Here is a 21594-nt window from a genome sequence, read left to right as displayed (position 1 = left end):
CATCCTGTGTATGGGACAGTGTCTCTGCTGCCCCCAGATCACATTTGGGCCCCTGTGCTGGCACGCAGAGCCCTCTGACCTTACCAGCCTGTGCTCCTGCTGCTTTGCCGCACTGCCCTGGGCTAGGCCATCCTGAGCTACCTGCCCTTTTCTAAACACGGTGGGCAATCCCTTCTTTGTGCTTTTGTTTATCCTGTTGTCTCTACCTGTGAGCTGTCATCCCCCAGCTTCCTTCAAGGCCTAGTTCAATTGCCACTATCTCTGGAAAGCTACCTCAGATCCCATCCCTCCCCTCAGCTGAAAGGGGACCCCATGCTCTGTGTTCCTCTGACGGCCCGGGTCACTAGAACTATTTCTGTGCAGGTCATGGCTCTCCTCCTGGACAGCTGGCTCCCCCACGGCAGGCCCTACTGAGACGCATCTTTTCATCTTCCCCAACTCAAGCTCCCATCAGGGAACTGGACAAGGGCAGAGGCACATCCAAGGCCTGTGGTCAGCGCTGACATGGCTCACTTGTCCACCTCAGCCAGCCTGGTTGGCCTCTCTCCTCAAGACCCTCATGCCCCTGGTCCTCGTGGTCCAACAGAGAGAGTTCTGGAAGAATCAGGCCTCACTGGGTTTTGTCTATTCTTCTGTCCACCAGCCTTCTCCTCAACAGGGAGCACCAAGAGACTGACTGGCCAAGGAACCCTGGTAGAGGAGAGCTCAAGTGACTCGCAAACAATCAGGTATGGCCCAGTGGGCCCTCGATGTGGCAATGCCCGCCCCACATCCTCAGGTCCCTGGCTCAGAAGAGACTTACTGGGCAGCTATTCAGCACAGGGGCAGGAACAGAGAGGACATTCACCTGCCCCTCCTGGGGGACAGAGGCCCTCCTAACATCAGGGCTGTCTGAAGTCCTCCTGTAGCACAATCCCCTCGAAGCTCCCGCCAGAAGGTGCTGAATGAGTGCCCGCTGTGGTTTTAGGTTACCTGAGTGTGGCGATGTCTCGGGAGAGCTGTACAGAATGTTCCTCCCACTGTACACTTGGCTTCTGACTTGTTTCCATTTCAGGGGTAAGTTTATATAAATTCCCAAGATTCTCAGGAGCTGTCTGAGGGCTGGTAAGGAACATCAAGCCTCTCCCATCCAGATCCCTATGAGAAAAAGGCTGACCGGGAGGGGGGCGGGGGCAGGGTAGACCAGAATGCTTCTAGAGTTTTTATATCAAGAATCAAGAGGAGGGGAAGCCTTAAAACCAACACACAACAACCTTGCCTTGACTCTGCTGTGGGTCCTGTTCTGTAAAGATCCTCCATGAGATCAAGTACGGTAACATGTCTTCTTAAGCCACAGGCTTGCTGCTATTGCTTCCTTCACATCATGAGGAGATGGAAGACACAGACGCTGAGCGAAGGCGTCATCATTAAAGTGGGAAGAAGAAGCCAAGCCTCCAGAGGACTTTTTTCAGTGCCATGGAAGTTGTGGGAGAAAACATTTGGCACTGATGAGTCCTGCACTCCAGGCTTGTCTCCCTCTTGCTGCACCCAAGGCACCACTGGGGAATCCCGAGGCTCTGGGGTACACACCGCGTAAGCCACAGCAAAATGGGAACCATCAGAGGATGTGGTTTCTGCCCTTGGGCCTTGTGTGTGACGTTGGGCAGGTCAGCCTCTTGGAGCCAGTCTACCTGTCAGACGGGGGGCCTGCTCCCGGTTCACAGGTCCCCGGGCAGTGGTCAGGATCATCAGGATGGCGCAAGCCTGGAGCCCACCGCGAGCTGCAGATGGTGAGGGGACTGCTTTGTCGAGCCTCACCCCCCACCAGACTACAGAGCGAGAAACCGAGGTGCTGGGAGTAAGGGGATGCATCGGGGGCCCGCAGCCCATGGAGGCGAGGCAGTGTATGTGGTGGATTCGGGTCTCAGGGCTCGCGTTCAGCCTTTCCATTTTACCCGGCTGCTTCCGGATAGTGGCTTGGCAGTCATCTCCCCTTTCAGAGGAAATGACATTTTAATGGAGCACAAAGTCTTAGGCTCAGGAATGACACTTTAGCGGCAGGACATCAATCGGCTAGTTTGGGTTGGGGCTGAAGGAGGAAGAGGAAAGGATGACTGAGGCTTCCCAACATCCCCGAAGTCATGCCAGAGGCTGGCTTCCTCAGCCTAGGCATGCGGCTGGCCACAGAGACATTGACCAAGACTTTGAGCTGCCTGGGAAGACTTCCCTCCTGCGAGTTCACAGCTCAGAAAAGGAGCAACAGCTCTCCAGAGAAGGGTTTCACCAACGTCCATCCCTGACCTCTGGCAGGGTCAGCGGCTCCCTCCTGTATGCTCCTGTACAGTGCCTACTGCCACCTTTATCACATCGTCTCTCTTCTCTGCTTCTTGTTTCTAGGCCCATCTGCGACCCCCACACCCCTGGCCCCTCTCCCGCACCCTCCTCTTGGTGTGACCTGACTGGTGAGTTTGGGAGGAGGACTTGCGCCTGCTCAGCGTGGCCCCTCAGGGACGCTCTTTCCAGGGGCTTGTCCTTGGCGTGCCTGCATGCTCTGCTTGCTCAAGCAAGCACTTTCTCAGGCCAGGCTCTGCCCTGACAACAGGGAGGCCAGCAATTTGGGATGGGTGAATTCACTTCAGCTGGAATGCATTAGAGAGGCCAATTGTGGTCAGAAGACAGGCCATATTCTCCAGTTCTGCCTTACTAGTGACAGAGCTGAGATTCTGATCTTCATCTGCCTCTTCTATTTCTTAATTGGTTCAGAACTCAGGAGGTGAAGAGGGGTAGAAATTATACTTCCCTAAAGCTTCTAAGATCAGATTAGCATTGCTTTTTCCCACTGACCCATGAGCAACTCCCAGCTGCAGTCAGCTCTGTATCCCTGAGTGCAGGGTCTAGCACTTAGTAGGGTCAAGGATAAATGAATGCTGAGTGAGCGCCAGGGCAGGGCCATCATGTGTGTGCCGCAGGTCAACGGAGAAAGCCAAAGGCCTGAGTAGCAAGAGCAACTGAAATGTCCCTGTCCCTTTCACCAAGAGCTAAATTCAATTTAAGAAAATAAATAAAGGGCCTTGTGGGCTTATTAAGACATAAGAACTTGCACCAAAGGAGCAGCGACATGTAGTGAAGCAGGCTTGGGAACTTCAAGCCCATCGGCTCCCAACAAGAAGACGCTTCTGTGCCCATGAAATGCCAGTGCCCCAGCTGCCAGGTGGGTCAGCTCTGAGATGTCACTTTCTGAAGAGGTTATGGGGACAGATACTCTGCCCTCCTGGCTGCCAGTCTGACAGCCTCTAACCAAAGGTAAAGGGTCGCTCCGTCTACCTCATTCTGAGAGGTCGAACTAAGCTCTGGCGGTCTTTGGAATCCCTTGTTTTTTCCTTGTTGCCAGACTACCATGAAAAATGTGGGAAACAAAATCTCCTCCTTTGCTTGCAAACCTTCAGTGTTTCCCTTTTGCAAACGGAATGTAACCCAAATGTTTTTGTTTACCGCTGTTCACAATCAGGGCCCTGCTACTTTTCCACCTCCTGCCCCTTGCTATGCTCAATTCACAGGCGCTTGGCAAAGGCTCACCTCCACACGGTTGTGTGGGCTGCTCTGAACGCCTTCCCTGACTGGCTGCCTGTCCACGACCCACCACTCCTCACTCTTGGCCCCTGGGTTAACCATCTCTTGTCCTCCCGTTCTCCCACTGCCCTGTGTGCCCGGGGAGACACACACGCCAATCTACCTTGAACTGTAGCGACCTGGTGTGCCACCTCCCTGCCAGATGCCACTCCCAAGGGCTCAAGTCTGGTCCATCTTTGGGCTGTATCGTGCCCCTCACTCTGCGTTGCACACTGGGGGCTTTCCGAAATAGTTTGCTGACCCAAACTGAAGACGCGTACTCCAAAGGGCTGAGCTATGCAGTGAAAGCCTGAGGCCTCCATCTCGAGTTTAAGTGGCATTCCTGATTGGGAGACCCCGCTCTGGCTGCACCTAAAACTCCTCACCCATTCTTTCATTTAGCACTTGCCAAGCCTGTTTCCTGTCAGGCGCAGGTTGAGAACTGGCTGATGTGCTGTGGGGGGCTCAGGCTTGCGCAGGAGACGTGCTGTGCAAAGGTGCTGGGCCGTCGGGGCTGAGGTGGAGCCTGGACCACCAGTAGGCTGTACGCCGGCTGGGCCTGCATTTGTCCCAAGGAACGCCAGGAGGTCTTTTTCTTCTCTCACAGGTGTCAACGGCTACCCAGAGCAGACCCCTTTTGTAAACTCATGAGGGTGCAGAACATGTTGGAGATGGCCCGAGAACTAGTTTGGGAAATTGGAAACAGTCGCTGTCAGAGCCTCCATTCCACCTGAGGTCTGGCAGGGCAGGATGGAGGGGATGACTCCGGGGCACCAGGTACTTCCTAAGCTGTGGGCCAGGACTTCCGGAGGTAGCGGGGAGGGGGCTGAGGCTAGCAGGTGCCCTGATTCCTCTCAAAAAGACCCTGCTTCCCTGGGAGGGGTCCTTGTGTGTGGCAACAAGCCTTAGCAATTTGGTTCGGGGAAAGTCCCACCCATGGAGGGTGGGATCCCACCAGGGTGAAGGCGGATGCCTGCCGGATGCGACGTGCTCCCTGAGCACACCCCCCCATATCTCCAGGGATTCACTCTTTCATATAAAAATCAGCATGAGGGTCAAAAAGAAGAGGGCTTGCACGTCCTGACGAGTTTCCCGTCACTTTTCCAAGCCATCAAGGCCAGGGGAGGACTTTGTCCTCACCGGCTCTCACTGGCCCTGTCCTTTGCTCTTAGTTTAGGGAAGGTCAGGAAGTGAAAGGAGGTGGTGACTTTGTTCCCGCGCACTGTACCCTCAGCTTCTGGAGCCAGGTCCCAAGTTGGGCTCTGCAGTCTCCAAGATGAACAGACATGGCCCAGGGCGTGGCCTTGGCTGCATGGGTGTCATCTTTTTCCACGTTTGTGTCAGGCTGCATGGGTCTGTCAAGAGAGAGTCCTTCCCCCGGGGCTCGATTGGGCGAGTGAGACTGGCTCCCCACCTCCAGCTGCTCTGAGATACACTTCCCCCTTTCCAGGCCTTGGCCCAGCTGTTCTGACTCCCCGAGGCTTCCCCAGCGCCCCCCACTTCCTTGGCTGACCTCGACTCGTCATTCAAAGACAACATGGAAGCCAGCACTGTGACCTTGAGCCTCTTCTCGCCACCAAACCGACAAGCCCCCTGTGCCCTCTGCAACCCCCAACTCTCTGTGTCCCTTCTGCTCTGGTCGAGAGCCAGTCCCTCTGCCTGTGCCCTGGACCCCACCCACTCTCTTGCCTTCTCAAGGACTCCAGACCCTCACACATCTCTGTTCTCTCCTGCATCATGAGGTCTCAATCTTTACTTGATTATCCCCATCAGCAAGTCGACACGCTTCTGTCAGCCACCTTTACAAACTTCCTTTCTTGACGCCCCATTCTCCCCCCTCCTCCCCAAACTTTATGTGTGGGAGAGACTCAGGCCTCATCCCAACCCTTTTCCCTTCACCATCCTGCCTTCTCTTCCTAGGTCTTCTCATCTTCCCCTTGGCTTTAAATCCTAACTCCCGAATTTATATTTTAAGCCCAAGCTTGAAATTTAGAATTCAATCGCCAGTCACCTGCTCGACATCTTCACTTATATGTCAGGCACCTGACACTTCCATGTTCAAAAGAGGACTCTCGATTCTCCTCCTCCTCTCACCCAACACGTCAGTTCTTCTTCTGCTTCCCTCTCAGCTTCCTCTTCAGAGAGGGTATCACCACGCACCCATTTACTCGGGCCCGAAGCACAGGAGTGTGCCTTGAGTCTTCCTTTTCCCTCATCTCTCACATCTAGGGCATCAGCAAGTCCCATCGGTTCTACCTCGAAAATGCCTCTCTACCTCCACTGCCACCGCCTTGCACCACGCTGGTGCCTGTCACGTGGACCAATGCTTCCAACTGCTCTTCCTACTCCCACTTTTGCTGCCTTCCATTCCACTCTCCACATTTAGCTGGATTCTTTTAAAACCTCAGCCTGACCCTTTCACTGCCCTGCTTGACGTACTTAGACAACTTTTCTGAAAAAAATTCCTGTCCATGGTTTTTTAAACTTTTAATTTTGAAATACTTTCAAACTTACAGGACAGTTACAAAAATAATACAAACCCCATACTGAGAACTCCAACATTCCTGCATCCTCTGAGATACCCAGATTCACCAACTTAACATTTTGCTACATTTGCCATCTTCCTGTCTGTCCGTCTGTCTATCTATCTATCCATCCATCTATCTTGCTCTTAGGATAAAGTTAAAAGGCCTGAACATGGCTACCAGGAGCTGAATAATCTGACACTGTCCCGCCACCCACCTCCCACCCCACCACTTTCCACCTTGTTCTCTAGGCTTCGTAAGCCAGGGGCCCTATGGTTTCTCTCACCTTGTAGCTCCTACTGCCTGCAGGTCTTCTTCCACTACCTCCCAGCCCTCCCCCATCACAGCTACACATCAACTGCTAGCTGCTCTTCAGGTGTCTGTTCAAATGTGCCTGGCCTCTCTGGCTCCCGGGATTAGGGAAGGCCTTCTGTTACCAGTTCTCACAGGACCCTGGCCCATTCCTTCATGGCACTCGGCACAACGGGGATTAAGTGTGCCTGCCATTGTTTTGTTTCACACCTGTAAACTCCAAGGAGGCAGGGAAGGCGTCTGTCTTCTTCACCATTGCATGCGAGTACAACTCCAATCAGGACGTGGAAGCAATGCTCAAATATACAGTGTTGAACAAACGAGAGCCTATCATGGGTTAGAGGTAGGGCTTGAGGATCACACTGATTGGGTATGAATTCTCCAGTCATTAGCCATTGACATTAGGGAAGTTGCTTGGTAGCTGTGTCTCTGTTTCCCCATGTGTAAAATGGGATGAATAATGTATTTATACCTCATAAGGTTACTAGGCTAATCAGGTTAAGACATGCACAGTCCTTGCAATAACATCTGACTCTCTAAATGTCAATACATGTACATTGTAGACCATTCATCAAGACCTCCAGGGCTGGAGAAGGGGCAGGTCTGACCAGGCAGCTGAGCTGGATGGCACTGTGTGCAGGGCAGGCAGACCCCTGGGTACTGCGTGCGCCCTCCCGCAGGCGCTCTCTGTGCAGTGCCCCTCACACCACCTGTCTGGGAGGGGTATTCATCTCATCCTGGTCCTCAGGCCACAGATGACCCCGGCTCTGCTGATGCAACCTGCCAGTGGCAGCGCGGAGGCTGGAGGGCAGGAAGGGTCAAAGGACATACCCGGCTGTGCCAAGGAATTTGTCAGTCTCACAGCTTTAAATTCCCAGCAGACATCAGAAAATTGGATCTTGTATGACTAAGAATAGCCGCTGGTTTTGACTGTGAGAGGTGCCAAAGTGAAAGCTATAATTATTAGTAAGTAACAAGCAGAAATTACCCACCTACCGCAGTCATTTTTAGCTGCCATCCCAATGTGGAAATTGAAAGATGGGCACCAAGAAGCTCGTTTGGCTTGGGATAGGCTCTGGCTCACTCTGAATTACTGTGAATGCATGAATTTCTAATGGTCAACTATAAGCTGTGCATCCTAAAGGAGAAGTAGTGTGGTTCCTAGGGTGTTATGTGTTGAGGCAAAATAAACATTGAATGCTGTAATTCAGATCTCCTGACTCCTGCCCAAGCAAGACCACAAAGATGCTTACTTCTCTCCAGCCTGGGATTCCTGTACTGTAAAATGCAGAAAATCGCCCACTTCAGATCTGCTTTATAATGTGGTATATATACAAATGGCACTGGAAGATACTTGGAACTTTCTGGAAAAGATACCATAAAAACAGCTGGTTGCTTTCTAAGTATACGAACTCTAGATGCCATAAAAAAGATCAATAGGTTTTTTTTTTTTAAAGCTGTTTGGCAAAAAAAAAAAAGCAAGAAAAAAAAAAATAGAAACAAAACCAAAATAATAGATTGGGGAAATATCTACAGCACACATCACAAGTACAAGGCAAATTTCTTTGATCTATAATAAATGTGTACAAATCAAGAAGAAAACGCCCAGTGTCTAAGAAGATAAATGGGCAAAATACATGAACAAAGGAAACACCATTTTCACTTATCAGATTGGCAAAGTTCTAGAAGTTTGGTAATTCATTGTATCAGCAAAGATGTGAGAAAAGGGACATTCACACATTGTTGACTGGAATGTAAACTGGTATAATTCTACAGAGGGCAATACAGCAAAATTTATCAAAATTAAATAGTCCACATCCTTTGATCCACCAATTCCACTTTCAGGAATTTGTCTTACAGGTACAAAACAATATACATAAAGATATTTATTGAAGCACTGTCTGTAATTTCAAAATGCTAGAAACGACCTAAATGTTAGTCAGCAGAGGACTAGCTGAAATATGGTAAATCCACACCATGGATTAGTAGCAGGCAGCTGCTTACAAAGCATGAGCCAGCTTTTTAAGTGCCGGCTTGCAAAGCTCTCCAAGTTGCCTAGTTAAGGGGTAGGGAGCATGAGGGGCAAGCACAGAACAGGGTGTGCAGTATCTCTGGGAGGTACACAGGCTGGAAGAGAGGTGCCGTTGGGTGAGGGTGACTGGGGCTTAGTAGGAGGGGGACTTTCTCTCTGTTTTTTGCACATTTTCAACTGTGTACCCCATGCATGTGTTATTTATCCAAAAAATAAAATTGCCACATAGGCCCAAACAAACCAAGGAACAAAACACACCCAACCCATGCCACTTGGCCACCAGGTGTCCTGGTGGAAGAGACTGAGGACCTTCCGGGGGTCGGAAAGTACCCAGGATAGGAGCAGGGGAGGCGCTGAGGGAAGGAAGGGCCTGGGGTCATGCCCTGGGGGAAGACGGGGAAGTCTGGTGGTCAGGCCCGTGCATCTTTTCTGGGCCAGGCTCCCTGCAGAGCAATCAGGTGCCCTGTTTATAAATGGACACACTAGTGGCCCAGAGCCCCTTACAGTCAGCTGGAAATCAGAGCTCTTCTCAGAGTGACCTTCCCAGCAAGCCTCAAACCTGGGGCTACTTCCCCATGGGCTCCCCTGAAGAGCTACTAGTACACTCAGCTTACCAGGAAAAATGACCGAGAGAGACACCTACAAATGCCACTGACACATCATGGCCTCGGGCCATGATTTAAACTCATTTCTTCTAATGCTTGTAAAATTTATGGAAGCCGGCAGTTTTGCTGAAACGGATGATGGGCACAAGAAACCGATGTTACCTGGTTTCCACAAATTGTCAATAAATGTGGGTCACTTTTATTTAGCCTCTCAGAGCAGTAGAGCTCAAACCACGTATGGCAAAACCTTATGGTTCAGTGGAAGCTGCCTTTGTTTTCTTCTGACTTGACCTCTTTAAGGAGTATGTGAATATATAATATGATTCTAAATCTTGACTCAAAGGCAGTACTTTGAAAGAGTCAATATGGCACAAATTCTAGAGTCTCATTTATTCCTTTCATCCCTATCACATATAATTCTCATGTACATAAATGTGCCATATGCCTGTACGTGCTAATATACATTCTCCCCAGTCTATAAGGCAAAGGGTAGTACTTACTTCCTATAGTTCAATTCCACCAACTTGTAGAATGTTAACAGCCACAGCTGTTAACTAGCAATGAGCTTTGTTCTGCTCTCTTGGCTTTTGGTGATGAGAAATGGATCGTACATGGTTACATAAAAGATCAAGGGTAGCTCCCATCTGAATCTTAGCCGCCAAGCTCTTCCAGGTTCTAGTGAACAGCTACACAGTCCCCTCCCCCAGAATCATGGCAGGTCACCCAAGGGGAAGCTATGTCCCTGGATGACCTTCTGGAGGACAGGGTAAGGCTCTCCTGGAACTGCATGACCCTCAGCTCATTAATTGTTCTAAGAAAGAAGTTAAGAGGAGCAATGTCTGAGTGGTCATGAGAGCTGGTTTCCGTTAAGAAGGATTGCCTTCTGCCCACTTTCTGGTCTTTCAGACTTTGGCCCTTCCCTAACTCACACTTCAAGCCCAATTTCAAAGACAACTCATGGAGGGGCAACATAGAACATAGGAGATTGTCAGGTGTTGGTTGAGAGTAAAATGCTGAGAAAACCATATCAAAATATAATTAGGAGGGTTACCTGTTTAGGATGCTCGGAGGGGATGGTCTGACGCGGGACGGACTCCTGGGGAGTGTCTGAGTGCTCATTTTGCCAGGGTGGGTTGTACCACTGGGTAGAGACCCAAGTAGTGAGAGTTGGGGTGGACCCACATCCTGGGGAGGACTAATGCCATCAAATAGAGAGAACTGTATCTCTGAGAGAAAGGGTGGCTCCCAGGGCTTTAGGGCAGTTGAGCAAGTCAGGCCCTGAACACTGCTGCAAGTATCTCTGGACGTGGCTCCTCGGGAAATGGAGATTGGCTGTCGCTGTGGGCCCCAAGGGGAGGGGAAAATGGATATTGAATGGATGGAACCAAGGTAAATATGGGGGCAAGAGAGGAGTTTAGCGAGAGTACACAAGGATGGATATAAAACATGTAATATTACACCAAACACATATAGGGGATGACAGACTAATAATGTAAACCATAATGTAAAACATAGGATAACTAAAAAATTTAGAAAACTGTATAGCCTAAAGTATGGACCACAATGTAAGCACAGATGTCACCTTGTTTGAAAGCTATTGTCTCGGAGTCTGTACATCAGTTTCAGTAAATATGATATGAATAAGTTAAAAGATTATCGCTGTGGAAGGGAAAAGGTTTTATGGTGGATGTGTGGGGGTACTGTATATTGTATGTATGAATTACTGTGATCTAGGGCTCTTGCGAAGAGAAGCTCAATAATTAGGAAAAAAGAAAAGAAAAAGATAGGAAGTAGAATTTTTCCAAATCAATATGTATTCTATATCTAACCTTTAAACTCATCGCTATATTCCATTTTACTAGTAAGGGAACCTGACATTATATTGGGCTTCACTTTTCAGGAAGTTTTGGATCACAGAGTGGTTCAACAATGGCAGCGGAGGAATACTGGTATGGGATGTTATTGACAGGCGATATATGGTTGACAGGGAGTTACACAGGGCATGTGTCCAGGGTGCATGGAAATGTTTGGATATACTCATAGTGGAAACAATTAAAAACAACAGCTGGGGGGGTACTGGGTTACTGGCCAGGGTGGGGCTCTGTCGTGGTCCCTAGGGGAGCAGCGGTAGTCCCCCAGGTGCAATGGGAAGGACCAGGAAGGAATGAGCGTCCAACAGTGAGCCCGATACTAATGACTATGCTTGTGAGCCTATACACCTGAAATAAGAACAAGGCCTAGAGCAGCACTGTGCCTAAGAGCTCCCTCCTGACAGCCTCCGTGTTACTCAAATGTGGCCAGTCTCGAAGCCAAACTCAGCATGTAAATGCAATGCCTTTCCCCCAGCGTGGGACATGACACCCAGGGATGAGCCTCCCTGGCACAGAGGGATCACTACCAAGTACCAGCTGATGATGTAACTAGAAAATGACCTTAAATTAAAGGTTCAACGTGGACCAGCAGAATATCCCTGTCTACATATAGTAACAGGAGTTAAAAATGCTGTTTGACCTAAAGTAAGGGGGAAATGGAAAAGACAAATGAGTTCATATGGCTATGAGTTTCTAAAAAAAGAGCCTGGAGGTTGTCAGAAGGATTGCCCTTATGCACACCTGAGCAGAGTCTCAGAGACAGATAAAGTAGATTCAACCCCAGATATTGGTCCTTTTGAGGGCTAAAGAGACCCACAGGTTCTATGGTCATGACAGATGGGGTTCACTGCCGTACCAGTTGGCCCTTCTTTGGTGCTGGTGTTTCTGCGTGATGGAGCTGGACTTAGATGGGATCTCTTTTCACAAGACTTTCATGCTACTTTACTGGAATTGTAGTTGGTGCTGGGGGCTTAAGATATATCTAGGGGATTTGAATCTCTGGACTGACAATATGATAGCCAGGCCCTGACCTAAACAGACTTCAGCTCCTACACTCTGATTTATTGGACTTACTCCACTCAGCTAACATGGAGTTGAAGAATGTCAACCACCATACCATGGAGCCTAGAGTGCCTACAACTGAAAGCAGGAGGATTGCATCCAATATCCACGTGGAATCTAACCCCCCTCTTGACATAGATGTGGAATGGACTCAACCAAGCCAAGGTCCACAGGAAGGAGGAATACAGTAAGGATGAGAGTGGACTTAATGATATTCTATTCATGAACTATTGTGGTTAATAATCGAGAAAATGTGGCATTGATGTGGAAAAAGTGGCCATGGTGGCTGCTGGGTGTGGGGAAGGGGAGGAAGAGAAGAGATGTGGAGGCATTCTCGGGACTTGGAGTTGTCCTGGGTGGTGCCCCAGGGACAATTGCCGGATGTTGTATGTCCTCCCATGGCCCACTGGATGGAACGTGGGAAAGTGTGGGCTATGGTGTGGAACACGGGACATGGGGTGCAGCGATGCCCAGAGATGTACTCACCAGACGCAATGGATGTGACATGATGATGGGGGAGAGTGTTACTGTGGGGGGAGTGGTGGGGTGGGGGTGGTGGGGGCGAATGGGGACCTCATATTTTTTTAATGTAATATCTTTTAAAAAAATGAATAAATTGAGTAGAATTTTGATTAAAAAAAAAAAAAAAGACAACTCACCACACTAGCCCTGCAAGTTCAGCCAGTCTCACCTGGCCAGGACATTTAACCACACCCCTTCCCTTTCTGTTCTTTGCAGCCACCGCTTACAAGGGTGACTGAAAAGGACAGGTGCCAGAATCCTCTATGGGAGACTGGGCTTTGCCATGCAAGAGCTGGGGAGGAAGGCCTGACTGCAGCTTCCTTGCCCTTAGAGCCAGCTCATCCAGTCCCCAGCGAGAGGCCAAAAGCTGGCCCTACCTTGGCAGCAGGGAAGAACAATCAGCACAGCCATGACTCATCCCTCTTTTGTACTTGTGCTTGGAAGAATATAATTTGTTAATTTATGGTAGTTGTTATGGCTCAATTAAAGATGCCAACACAGAAAAGGCTGGCTGAGCTTGGCTCTGTGACAGGCCGAACCAGGTAAATCTAACCCGCCTTTTTACATACTAGGTCTACCAACATTTCAAACAAGGGTGAATATCATACAATTTGCCTTGGCAGGAAAGAAAAAAAAAAAGGAGTAAACAGAAGAAAAATTGGTGGATAATAAGCACTTTTCCAGCCAAGATGGGCTTTTACCATTGCACCCTGTGAGTCAAGATGGGAAGGTCCAGTTGGGATCATGCAGATCAAGTGACAAAACTTGAGGAACACAAGTTATCATTTATGTAGCCATATGAATATGCAAGCAAATCAACAGCCATCATTTGCTGGAAGCCTCTGTACAGTGGGTTTGCATTTGTCTGCATGCAGATTTTTCTATGGGATTTCCAGCTGTGCAGAGCCAAGCCAGATGACTGCCATGTGAAACCAGGCAAGGGACAATACCACCTGCTTCCTGCCTGCCTCTCTGTGGATGCCAGCAGTATCACCAGAGCGGAGTGGGGACACCGGCAATGCTGCCTCTTCCCTGGCTCTGATAAAGACATCTGGGTCATCAATACCCCCATCCTCTCTCCCAGGAACTCCAAGACTTGACTGCCAGGATGTGCCAGGCATTGTGCTGATCAACCCTATGAGGTGCTATTATTAACCTCCTTGGAGAGGAGGAAACTGAGGCTGAGAGGTAAGGATATTAACCACATCTATACAATTTTTGTTGATGATGTATAGAAATACAATTAATTTTTGTATATTGATACTACATTTTGCAAACTTGCTGATCTCACTTAGTAGTAGTTCTAACAGGTTTTTAAATGAATTCCTTAGGATTTTCTTTGTAATAGAACAGCATCTGCAAATAAAGTTTTACTTCTTGCTTTAAAAAAAAAATCACATCTATACAGCTGGTACTCCACACCCAGTCGACTGGCCTTCCCCTTCTGAGTCTGGGACGTCACGCTCACCATGCTACACTGTCTCCCCAGAGAGCAGCAACAAAGAAAGTCTGGTGCACAGCTATCTGGTCTCCACCGCAGCACAAACCCTGAGCCACACACAGCAAGCCCCCTGGGCCCTTAAGAGACCAGTTCAGCAGGGCTCTGGGTCTGCCTCTGAGTGAGAAAGTTGCAGTAGGAAAGAGATGGGAGATACCCAGTAATTCATGGTTCCTGCAAAGAAGTAGTAACATTTGGCAGTGTGACCACAAAGCTTCCACTTACCCTGATGAGGGGTCCTGGGTTAAAGGGACAAGTGCATGGTGGCACACTGTGAGTGAGGAGGGTGGGGTGTGGGGTGGGGAAGGGCCCATGGGAGTGAGGAAGCAGTACCTGCATGAAGCCAGATCTGTGCCAGCGTCATCCAGGGGTGTAGTGGCCCCTGTTTGGGGGCACTGCTCTGCAGAGACGAGGCCACTTCTGACAGTGCTTGCTCCACTCTTGAGGCTGCTACAGATGTGGCATGGACAGAACCTGTGAGAGGTTTTCAAGGCTGCATCAGAGAGCAAGGACAGACCCAAACAACCAAGCAACCAACCCACTCACCCACCCCATACACGAACAACAGGACAAACACACACCCCTTGCCCATGATCCTCCTAAATTTTACTGTCCATAGAGACAATATGGACTGGAACCTTAATTTCCATACTTTTGCTTTAGCTGATCTTTTACTCAACAGACAGAGCACATGCTATACTGAAAACTCCCTCCAGGAGCTCGATCTACTATGGGGCATGCTGTGTTGGGGGGTGGGGAGATAGAGCTAGACATACAGCTGTGATACAAGGAGGTGCTAAAACAAATGGCATAAAGGAAGAGCTACAGAGAGAAGTTACAAAGCACCCCGGTAAGGGCCTAAAGCTAGGAACTTACTGGGGTCGAGGTGGGGGCAGGAATTATGCTTGCCTCCGGGGCCTAGTATTTGGGTCAGTGGGCTGACCCTCCTGGACAAGCCCAGGGACTTCCCACCTCCTTAGTGTAACCTAGCCTTAGAGAGGTGGCAGCACTGCCAGATCTGAAAGCATATTCTAGAATATCACTTAAAAAAGGTAGGAAAAGCACACTTTTGCTCTGTGCATAAGCAGATGTCTACTGCTAATACTGAATTGGTGGAGAGGCCACTGTAAAGACACTGGGTGTCAGAATATGCCCCTGTCTGACTAATACCTAAAATTTGCTGTCCCAAAAGGCTAGCAAAAGAAGTAGACTAAGCACATTTGTGAGTCAAAGGAATCTGCTAACAGAACTTCTATTCAGAAGTCGAAATGATTGATTTCTCTTCACATTGACTTTCTAGAGGTCCTGGTGATTGGTGACCACCTCTGTAAAGCAGCTGTACCAAAACAGGAACTTGAGGCTCAGTTAAAAGATACTAAGAGATAGAATCATGATGCAGGGAAACCTATGAAGTTTGGCTAAGAATCTTCCCTTATTTAGACAAGTGTGCCTAACTACTATTTTTTTTAAGGTCCTGGAGCCAGGGATTGAACTGGGGACCTCGTATGCGGCTCAACCACTGAGCCATCACCTCCCCTGAGTTAGCGTCTTCCTTGTTTGCTTGTAGTTGTTTTTTTCCCCTAAGGAGGCACTGAGAACTGAACCCAGGATTACCCATGGGGGAAGCAGGTGCTCAACTACTTGAGCCACATCCACTCCCCTATTTTTCTTTTTCATCTAAACAATAAAATGATTAAACTGCCATACGTTGTTCTGGTCTTGTTTTGTTTTTAATCTTTTATGGAAGCTTAATAGTTTAACTCTATTTGCTCTAGTTTCCCTGACATTTTTAGTAGCTACTATCTGTTAAATAAATGAGTAATCCAGAGGTTGTTATTCCTATATTCTTTCATTACCAAGCCAATCTAGCTTCTCGTTGACTACCTTCAACAATGGTTCTCAACTTTGGTGTCACATTAGAATCGCTTAGGATGTAACAAATCCTGAGGCCACAGTTACACCCCAGACCACCCAAATCACTGACTCTAGGGGTAGGTCCAGGCGTCTACTTTTTAATCATCCCAGGTGATTCCAACATGTAGCTGAGATTAAGAACCACTGATCTGGAAGGACAGGAAGCAGATGTTACTGACATTGGATCAAGGAATGCCTGAAAGCATTTTCTAGCATGCCAGCCAACTTGAGATCCCCTACTTCCAGGTAGCCCAACCGTTAAGAGTTCCAGGAATAGTTTGTTCTCTGGAACATTGGTTCCAAACTTCTTGTCTTAAAACCCCTTTACACTCTTAAAATCTATTATAATCCGAATTGGTTATACATATTGTTATTTAGCATATTAGAAATTAAAAACTGAGATGTTTAAAATATTTAAGTCATTAAAAATAGTGATAACTGCTGCCCTAGAAAATGTCTACAGCTTAGATCTACCAGGTTCTATGGCTCTGTTGTGACTTCTAGAAGTTATTTTGCTTTTTGGATTAACTGCCTTTTGTTTGTGAGTGTGTTTTCCAAATCAGAACTATTGCCAAAGTTCCTTCTCTTTGTGATATCTGTATACCAACTAAATTAAGTCTTAGCATAATAATATATTATACTGTGAGTAAGGTCTGGCTCATATTGAAACTTTTTCCCCCAACTGCTAATTAGAACTGCTAAGAAGGGGTATAGTTATAACAATGATACATTTCTGTTGTTTCTTCATAAACATACCAGAACTCCTTTGCTAAAACTGACATTAGCCAGAATTTGGACTTTAGCAAAGCCAATGATGATGATGATGGTGATGATGGTGATGACAATAGCTTCGGGTGTCAGTCATCTTCTAGAGAACACACCATGTTCCAGACACTATGATTAGCACTTTACATATATCATCTCTGATTTTTAAACAATCCTGGAGGCAGATAACAATGTTATCTGCATGGTTTAGATGACAAAATTGAGATTAAATGAGGCTTTGTAATTTACCCAAACTCATACAGCCAGTGGGCTATCTGGACAGAAGTAGGACTCAAACTCTAGTCTGTGTCCAAATCCACCCTAACTCCAGCTCAGCTGCCACTGCCTACAGGAAGGTTGCTGTGTCCCCTCCTCAGGGTTCCCATAGTACCCTGTGCGTATGTATACTTACGACCATACAGACCACACTGTTTATATTAAAGCTGATCTAACAGTCTTCCCTACTAGACAGTGTGCTTCTAGAAGATGGGAATTATGCCCTCCATTTGGGTGCTTTCAGGGGCTAACAGTGCCAGGCCAATAGTAGGTGCTTGGCGAGTGCCTGCTGAATGAATGAACATATGAATCAATGTATGAATGAGAACTAGCAATAGACACATCCTGTACAAAATTCAGAAGAGACTGGTCCTGTCTCTTTTGGATGCATATCTGTGTGCTCTACTCTTTGTCCCTAACGACCAGAGGCCAGAACCTTCACTGTCTCAAAGGGCTTTTCAGTGTAGCTGTCGTCACTTCTAACAATCTGAACTAAAAATGACAGTGGTACATAGAAGTAAACACTGGACCTTGTTCAGTGACTTCTTTTTTCCCGCTTCAACACAACTAACCTATTCAAATATAGTGAAAGCAAACTGAGACCTATGACAAATAGTTTTTCCTTCCTAGTCAATCTCTTCTCATACACACTGAACAAGTTAGAAACTCTCACATTCTGAGCTATGCAGTAGATAACAGAGGCTTTGGATATTTGCAAGTTATAAAAATTAGCCAACAATACTCGTAAAATTATTTAATAGCTAACACCTACTCCTGGCAATAACACAATAAATAAAATTACATTGGATTAAAATTTGGGAAAAAAGGATAAACAGCATTATGACTCAGAATGGTTATATCTGATTTTTAAAAAGATCCCAAACAACGTCTACCTTACTGTTGCATAGGACTGAAATGTAAGTGCCAAATAGAATCTGGATTTTTATTTACTTAGGTCAAAAACTAGAAATGCTAGTTCCAACCAACATATTTCTAAAACAACCTTTTTCTTTCTCACCAAAGCAAGTCAAGAGGACTTTTAACCTACGCTGGACATAGACAACCTGAGGCTTGAAAAAGGAATCAGAAAGAAAAATAGAGGCTGTATTTCCAATTTGAAATACAAGACTCTGGAGAGTCCAAATAGTCAGGTTCAACTGGTAAGCCACAGAAGCACCCAGACTGCTGTGCATCTCTCACTTGTCACACCAAGTCAAGATGTGCACATCACGGTCAGAGCTCGGAAGGCTGTGCGCTGTGCAACAGCTGCTGTGCCCTCTAAGGAGATGAGGGGCCCCTTTCCCTTGGCCACAGGACACAACAGCTCTGAAAAGGAGACTGAGATATAAAATCAACAGCTGGCACAGGCAGGAAAGAGCATGCCCTAAATTCTGGCCCAGGTTCTGTGATCTAATTGCCCAAACTGGTCCCACCATAAGGTACCCTGGAGCTGAGGAGATCTGTATTTCCTGAAGCCAACTGCTTCCTTTTTCCTCCTCATCTAGACCCCAAAAGAGAAACGGTTTCTTGGGCACCTAATCCAAAGGCAGCGTGCTGCCTGAAGAACTGCTCTGATCTCTACAGTGCTCAGAAGCACCCCGGGCTTTCCTCTGGGTTCCCCGTGGACCACCACATGGTATAAATCCAGGCAGCCGGGAGGGCTCAGGACCTGTTATGATAAGGCATCTGGCCAAGAGGACCCTCAAGGCCGCTGTGAGCCCAAGCTGAGACCCCTCCCAAGGTTTTCTGACTGGTGCTCCCATCATATGCTGGAGGCTGCTGAGAACTGGGCCACGAGGAGGGCGCTGGGAACAGCTCGCTCAGACTGCCTTTGCAGTTGAAGTCTCTCCCTAAATTCTTTTCAAAGGATAAAGTCACATAGACCTCAAATGTGGTACTCACACATGAACCCCATTTCACCATCAAAGTTCATGGTCAAAGGGATCCCAGGGCCAATAATTTTAAGTGAAAGTGGCTGAGCTGTTTGGCAAAGCTGCATTTTCACCAGGAGGGCCACTGAATGTATGCATATCTTTCTATTCCAGCTACTTTTTTAAAAATAACAAGCTTTATTTATTTTTAGGAGGCTCCAGGGATTGGACCCAGGACCACGTACATGGGATGCAGGTGCTCAACCCGAGCTACACCCGCACACTCCACCTATTCTTGACTCTTCTGGTGGCATTTGAAGGCCCCACCTTCCCTTTCCCATCAGGTCCTCACAGCATTTAGAAGAGGAACTAGATCTCAGGGGAAACGCAGCCCAGCTAGCGGCTTGGCGAGCATCACAGTGTAGGAGCAGTGACCAACTATGTTACATTGTGTGGAAAAATAATTACCCCCAAAAAAGACAGCAGTAGACACACCAACATGTGTTAGCTCAGGATTCTGGGCAGCTCTTTGTTTCCCAGTTCCCCGGGAGTAAACTTGGTGCCTCGGGACAAACCTGGGAAAATGATGGAGCACCTGGCTGTACCCAAGCCCTCCTCGGGTTGTCACCCAAATTTTTTCTGCCTAATGCCTCAGCAGCAGACACCTGCTTTCCACACGTTTAGAGAAAGAAGGCCAGCCACCCCAGCGATGGGCATGCAGAAGTCATCCATGGCTAGTCACCCATGGCTAAGGAAACTCTGTACTTATTCTTCCTCTGTCCTGAAATGATTCAATATTATCTATCAATAGTTATTCAGTTTCCACTTCTTAAAAGACCTTAAAAAAAAAAAAAAAAAGCAGTGCCATGTCTTAAAAATCCTGATTATAGTGACCCCTAAACTATGGACTACAGTTAATAGTAGAATTATAATAATATTGTTTCATCGATTGTAACAAAGGTGCTACATTAATGCAAAATTTTAATAAAAGGGAAAACCATGTGTGCGGGGGGAGTACAGGAACTCTGTACTATCTGCATGATTTTCGTGTAAACCTACATCTTCTCTAATAAATTAAAAAAAAAACTCTGAATATTAAATAGCAATCTGAATGACTAAGCATTCTGCCAGTGAGCTTCACTTAAAAATATCATTTTTAACAGGAAACGAATTTCTGTTTCTCAGGATAGGGCTTGAAAATAAATCAGTCCAAAACTATAGGCTGCTGGCAGCTGAGTGACCTTCTGTCTTCACACCTGCCACCTGTACTTCAGGAGCCAGAATGTCCTTGAGGCTGGGGAAGGGAAGGAGGTTGAGGAGCTAGTGACAATTGTCTCTTATTTTTTGAAAGGGAAGAGAAATGAGAGTAGGTCCTTACTTCGACCCGCAAATGAGGCATATATTCTCTGTACCTTCTTTTTAAACATGAAAAATTTTGTTTTCCCCTTTTGGAGTTAGGAGGACAATTTCTACCTTTGCCAGGGTGGTCCTGCCTTTCAGAGGAGACAATTGGGGCAGTAGGTTCCTAACACTGAGCTGTGACACATCTCCCTTCCATATTTGCTAATTCCTTGGGAGCTGCCACCTCCCATCTCCGAAGCATGTCCAGCAGCCCCGCGACAGGTAGGTACAGGGCTGTAGCAGTTTTACTAGCAACTGTGATTCCACCCACCCACTCCCCAATTCCCACTGACAGTGACAATTCCTGGTTGTGGGTTGCTCTGATAAACAACTATGGTCACCATTCTATTAGACACTTCCCTTGTTCATGGGGTAGAAAATAAGCTAGGACATCCAAGTAAATAACGACACCCAAACCCATAGCCCCAAGACGAGATCACAGTTTCCAAATGACTTCAACAGAACATCCAAGCACCGTTTAAACTGGACAAGTTATATCTTCTCCTGAAAGGGGAAAGCTCTTTCCAGGGAAAGCTTTAGGGAAGGATCCCACTGAGGGTGGCGAGAAACCGGGATATGTGGTCCCAGAGGGCATGCGGGGAAGGCGTGGCATGCTGCTGGCGGGTGGTGGCAGAGTGAGCGCATGGGAAGCGTGGAGGGAGGTCATTCACAAGCATGCAGGAAGATGCCAGCTGTCCCGGTGAGCTGCCGCTGGGGGCTCCCGGCTAGAGACAGTACCTTCTGGAGGACTACGTGGCAGAGGCTTCCATCTCCTTCTGAACCTTTTCCATTGCATATTCATGGGGCTGTGTCTGGGCTGAAGGGCCATTTTGCCTGAAGGCTGCTACTCTCTGAGCCTCAGAGTGTGTCTATGAGTGCAGTATTATGGGAAAGCCTCTGAGTTGTGGATGGATGTATGCTTCCCAACTTCTATCTGAGTGTCATTTATAACTGACTTGTCAATTTCCAAAATTTCCATTCTATCTTGTCTAGAGGAAGACACTACAGAACACCTATCTGAGAGTGAAAATAGCAAAAGGTTATACTTGAACTATTAGGGTTGACTTTTTAAGATCATCATCCCTCAAGAGTGGTGGGATCACCACTAGAGTAACTGTTTCATATATACAGATTTAAAAAAAACAACTATTTTATTGTATTAACTGGGTGCAAAGGGTAGACTATGCCATCTAGCTAACTAATCACTTCCTAATCATAATATACATTTTTGCATGTTAGAAAATGCAAAGCCAATAATAAAATGCTAGCCCTAATGGAGAGAGAAAAACTATTACCTTGAATTTACTTCTCAACCTCATTTCATTTTAGAGGTGTTCTTCCATTGCTCTTAA

The 21594-nt window shown here is 47.4% G+C and overlaps 1 protein-coding gene across 7 annotated transcripts in view; it reads right to left on the bottom strand.

The window, feature by feature from the left end:
- TTC7B (tetratricopeptide repeat domain 7B) overlaps window positions 1-21594 on the bottom strand; it is a 304943-nt gene that overhangs the window by 38492 nt on the left and 244857 nt on the right. For 6 of the 7 annotated variants that reach the window (XM_058292461.2, XM_058292482.1, XM_058292458.1 and 3 more), the window contains one exon: window positions 14349-14489. The exons of the other annotated variant lie outside the window; for it this stretch is intronic. In XM_058292461.2, the coding sequence (XP_058148444.1) occupies window positions 14349-14489 (141 nt within the window). The remainder of the gene's footprint in view (window positions 1-14348; window positions 14490-21594) is intronic. 7 annotated transcript variants of the gene reach the window in all.

This window comes from Dasypus novemcinctus, chromosome 3 (genome assembly GCF_030445035.2).
Source record: "Dasypus novemcinctus isolate mDasNov1 chromosome 3, mDasNov1.1.hap2, whole genome shotgun sequence".
NCBI lineage: Eukaryota > Metazoa > Chordata > Mammalia > Cingulata > Dasypodidae > Dasypus > Dasypus novemcinctus.
This window is presented reverse-complemented; position numbering and strand designations above follow the sequence as displayed.